Genomic DNA, 4,992 nt, shown 5'->3' with positions numbered 1-4,992 from the left:
CAATTATCTTTTACAGGAGCTAGAACATTAGCCTGAGATTGATGCTTACCTTGATCTGTCTCACAACCACATAGAAACAGATATAAAGTGCATGGTGTAGGGACTACTAACCTTTTAGGAGAAATTTTTTAGTGTGAAACTGGCAATACGTACTTGAATGGATGACCAATCCTATTGGTTGCTCATTTGGAGCATTTCTAACTGAAAGGGAAGAAATAAAAATTGAGATCATTACAATTTTTATAATATATTTATATAAACAATTAGTTTCATATTAGATTGATTCTATGAATTTTGTATCATATTTTTTTATTAGTTTTGAAATTATATCAAAAATTAAGATTTGAAAATTAATTAGTAGTTAAATGTTAGATACCGTACTAAAATCCTATCGATTTGATATATACAATATTGATTCAAGGAAAACACTAGGGTTAAGTTATAATGAAAACCTCAATGATATGGCAAGCAAAAGATTGTCATTTTATCATCTAGATCTTTAGTTTTAAACCGCATATAAATTTAAGGTGTACAGTTAACCAAAGTTTCTATTACGATCCAAACCCTTTGTATCTACATATTATTACATGTCGTCTGCGCAGTAAGTTGTAGAGTAAATTATATTATATATAAATGTTGATAAAACAGAGCATCTAGGACAACAGCAGCATTGTAAGTTCACAGCTGACTAGAAACAAAACAACCCAATTTGCATACGATAGACATAATGACATGAGAAAGCAATAAAATCTGCATTTTTTATCATGTAAGTACGACCATTCATAAAATTGGAAACTACGTCCTATTCAAAGTGTTCAGTCCACTTAACACAATTGAGTAATTATACCATCATTTTCTAAATGAAATGGTTTTTTCAATAGTCCTCAACCCCATGTATTATTTACATTAATTTCCTTTTCTTAATTAAGCATTAAAGTATAATGAGAGGAAATTTGTTTGAAAACTAGATCATAAGTCCATTTTTCACAACAAATAAATAAATAAATAATAAAAATAAAAAGAGGAAGCCTTTACCTACTACCTAACTCACTTTTTTCGAAGAAATTTCATCACCTAACTTAGGTGACACCTCCTGATCTTTTTACTAATTTTGCCTGAGCTTAAACCATATATTGTGCGTATAGGGTCACCAAATTTTACCATTTAAAGTCTCTACTTCTTTTATAAGCTTGACCTAGTTAATTGCAAACTCTACAAACTAAAGGGCAGTGGAAAGGAGGAGACCTTATGATATCATCGACAATATTACCATATTCATAAAGTTACAAAAAATAAATAAAAGCATACATTAATTGTAATTGGGACCCAAGTGGTGTATATGAAGGAGGACAAAATGAAATTCTCATATGACACTGCGACTGAAAGGGTTGGAACAAAGATGGGTTTGGCATGTGAGCACTTGTAGCAATCAACCACAAAGAATAAGAACCAAAGCCTCACATGTGATTCCATTCCATGCTTATATTCCCACAAACATGTGAGTGACTTCAATCTTCTTATACGTTTAAACCACATAAAAACTTCTTGTTTTTTTCTTTTTTTTATTTTTAAATCCCAATTTTGGATTGCAGAGGGAAACCTTGGGACCCCACATTTGTTTATATGCCATAAGCTTTTAGGTACAAACCGGCTTAGCTTGCATTTGAGTTGGAGCTATCTATGGCAGTACTAGAGTCAAAAAACCGAAATGAGACACACCCCTTATTTTACCCTCCTTCCCAAGTCCCAGAATAATACATACATCCCAACAAAAAATGGCCAATAGGATATTTTAAAAACAACATGCTATTTACTTTTTTATGCAATATTTCAAGATTATATTAATACCATTTTGCTCAAACTGTTTCATGGTTTTGATAATACTTTATCCTTTCTAAGATGGGTTTTGTTGGATTTTTTTACTTTCTATTGTTTGAAAAAATCGCATCTCCTCCTCCAAAATGCAAAAAGAACTTATTGGTAACCCCTATCACTTTTTTCTTTAATAGTTCAAGTAGCGAAAACATAAACCTTTGTAGGACACAGCTTTATTATTATGATTATTATTATTTATTTTTGAAACAAATTAAATTAAGGTTCAATAATACCACATGAAATGCATATATTAGATTAGCAAAGAATTATTACCAGCCTAAATCATGTGAAATTGGAGCAGTCAAAAAGTCCATAAACCCAATGCTAAAAAATGGTTTCATCAATGTTCAAATGTCCCTTTTGGAACAGCTCATAATAATCACTAATAATTACCACTGGGTTCTGGTTCAAGGATATGTCCATAAAATCCAATTTAAAAAATGCATATTTGAATCTGACATGGTCTTTTGCAACGGCCTAAACAATAATGATTATTGATAATAATTCTTAGATTCTTATTCAAGGTGAGGAACTAATAAAATTCTCATTCTCAATTCATCGAGTAGAAAAAAAAAAAAAAAAAAAAATTCAAATCCTGATGTATTTCTCGTGAAACAGGACAGCCATGAATGAGAATGACCCTTTTGTCACCAAAATTTGTTCAAAATCATAATTTGGATGAACACAGTAGACACACGGCACCACCACCACATGAACACAGTAGACACTCTGCACCACCACGACTCTCCATCGTCTACCATGTCAGATAATCAAACTGTCACTCACCATTCATCAAGCTCCATCTGGCACTTCCAAATCCTTTTCTTCAGCTTATTCCACCAAATGCCCATCAACATTCCCACAGACAATTTCCTTTCCACACCAATTCCCAATTCCAAATTAATCACAACATTGCAATTATGAGACTAATAAGTCCCATAATGAACATTGCAATTAGTTTATTATTAGCCTTTCAACTAATTCCCATTATGAATTTTTTCAAATCATAAATGAACATAAAAGATAAAAAAAAATAATAAATACAAAAATAATGCACAAAATTCACAGATCTGCTTTTTTTTTTTTTTTAATCTGCTTTAATTTTCAACTTAAAACTTTTAACAAAATATTCTTACATACAAAATTACATACACAATTACAATTTTCTATATACCCCATCTACAAACTCAATTTTCTTTTTAAATCTTTTTTATATTTTTTCTTTTTTTTTTTTTTTTTTTTGGCTTGGATGTTTACTAACAATCAGAAAAGTTGAGATTAGACTGAAAAAAGAAAAAAAAAATTGAAAAAAAAAGGAGAAAAAGAAAATCTCAAAATGGTAGTACGACCTCACTGCAAGCAAAATCGTCAGAATTTCTGATGGAATCATGGGGCCACGAATCCCGAAGAAGCTTCAGCAACAGTTGCGCCTTTCGTTTGGCTCTGTCCGTGCAATCGCTCTGTACCAGCAGCAGCAACTGCGTCAGTATCCCCGCCGCCACTGCCTCTCTCTTGCTCTCCTCCGACGACGAGCAGAGCGACACCAGCGCTCCCGCCGCGTACTCCGTCACCCGGTCCGAGATCTTCAGTATTATCTTCACCAGCAGAGGCACCGTCAGCGCATGCCCCACGAAAGCAGCGCATCCCGCCGGAATCCGGCACAGAAGCTCGATAGTCGCCAGGGCTCGCTCCGCGTCGCATTTCTCGAAATCAGCCAACCTGTCTATCAGAGTCTCCGCCGCTCCCGCCGACACAGCTTTGTGCCTCGTCTGCTTCACCAAGCACAGGGCGAACAACGCCTTGATTCCGACTTTCAGAGCTCGCGGATAAGCGATCGGATTCCTGAGAATTTCGATCACGCCTTCGAATATCTCGTCCACATTGCTGATTTGAGCTCTGAGCTCCGGCGTTCGAGTTCCGGCCACGACGATTTCGATCAGAGCGGCCGAGTTGACTCGGACCTCAATTGAGGAATGGAACAGCAGGTGAGTCAGATATGCAACGCGGTCCGGGTCCGACGAGACCGCCGTGCACTGCGACTCGGTGAGCGGAAACATCACGAGGAGCGCGAGCGACTCGTGGCTCAACTCGGAAGAATCGGCACCGGTATTGCTAATATTATTATTAGAGAACACGATCTCGGCGAGGATTTCGCGAGCGTTGTGCGACGAAATAATCGACCGGTTCTTATCGCAGTCACGTGCAAGTCCCCTGAGCCGCCGCAAAGCAGAGAGCCGAGAGGGAACGGGACCCGAAACCGACGAAGCCTGAGCGAGCAGGGTCCGAACCAAAGCCGGGTCGGCGGGTTGTTTGGGTGTGGGAATGCGTTCGACACCAAACGACTGGTTAGCGACGCACCATTCCTGGATGAGCCTTCGCAGCGTGTGGTTAGGAATGAGCGTGAAATCGGTAAGTGGGGACCGAGTAACCGGACAAGTGGTATTACCGGTGGCCACCCATGACTCAATACTCGGTCGGTCGTAAGTTTGACCGGTGCTTACGGTGACGGGGTCGCGCATGAGCTCCAAGGAGATCGGGCACCTGAAATGGTAAGGAATCTGTACACCCAAATCCAACGGCTCTAAACTCCCAGGCATGCTCTTTTTTTACTTCCTCTTCTCTCTTTCTCTAGCTATATATCTAATATATTTTTTTTTCTCTCTCTATATCTCTTAAGAGGCTAATAATTATCTGAGACTGAGCGCTCTGCAAATTCCCTTTGGCTAAGTTACGCTTTGCTTTCTCTCTTATACGCAACGAAAACACAGAGACAGAGATAGAGAGAGAGAGAGAGAAAAGAGAGAGGGACAGAGACGGACCAAACCAACAACCTCTAGCTAAGACAGAGAGAGAGAGAGAGGGGTGCACTGCTACACTGCTGCACTGATGCTGTATCTGACTCAATTTTTATTTATTTATTTTATTTTCCCTTCTATCTTCCACACGTGTGGTTCCATTTTAACTTTGGAACCTAACCCTGGTTGGCCTTCTTCTTTGTCTGGTCAAAATGAATTGTGCGACTGGTTTTTTTTTGTTTTTTGGGTCCCACTCTCTCTCTCTCTAAACCTCCCTCCCTTCCCCTTAAAATCTTACTCCTGTTTACATCAAGCCAATTGT

The 4,992-nt window shown here is 38.1% G+C and overlaps 1 protein-coding gene across 1 annotated transcript; it reads right to left on the bottom strand.

Annotated features, from left to right (window-relative positions):
- Positions 1–2,949: 2,949 nt before the first annotated feature.
- LOC125424339 (U-box domain-containing protein 26) lies at positions 2,950–4,775 on the bottom strand. Its single transcript, XM_048481517.2, has one exon. The coding sequence runs from the start codon at positions 4,470–4,472 to the stop codon at positions 3,207–3,209; it is 1,266 nt and encodes a 421-aa protein (XP_048337474.2). The 5' UTR covers positions 4,473–4,775; the 3' UTR covers positions 2,950–3,206.
- Between the last annotated feature and the right edge of the window lie 217 nt (positions 4,776–4,992).

The sequence above is a fragment of the Ziziphus jujuba genome, chromosome 9 (genome assembly GCF_031755915.1).
Source record: "Ziziphus jujuba cultivar Dongzao chromosome 9, ASM3175591v1".
NCBI classification, from domain to species: domain Eukaryota; kingdom Viridiplantae; phylum Streptophyta; class Magnoliopsida; order Rosales; family Rhamnaceae; genus Ziziphus; species Ziziphus jujuba.
The sequence above is the reverse complement of the archived record's forward strand: the minus strand, read 5'-3'. Positions and strand labels throughout refer to the sequence as shown.

Excerpts from the sequence above, each read along its gene's own strand:
- LOC125424339 (XM_048481517.2), bottom strand. The coding sequence starts at position 4,472 with ATGCCTGGGAGTTTAGAGCCGTTGGATTTGGGTGTACAGATTCCTTAC.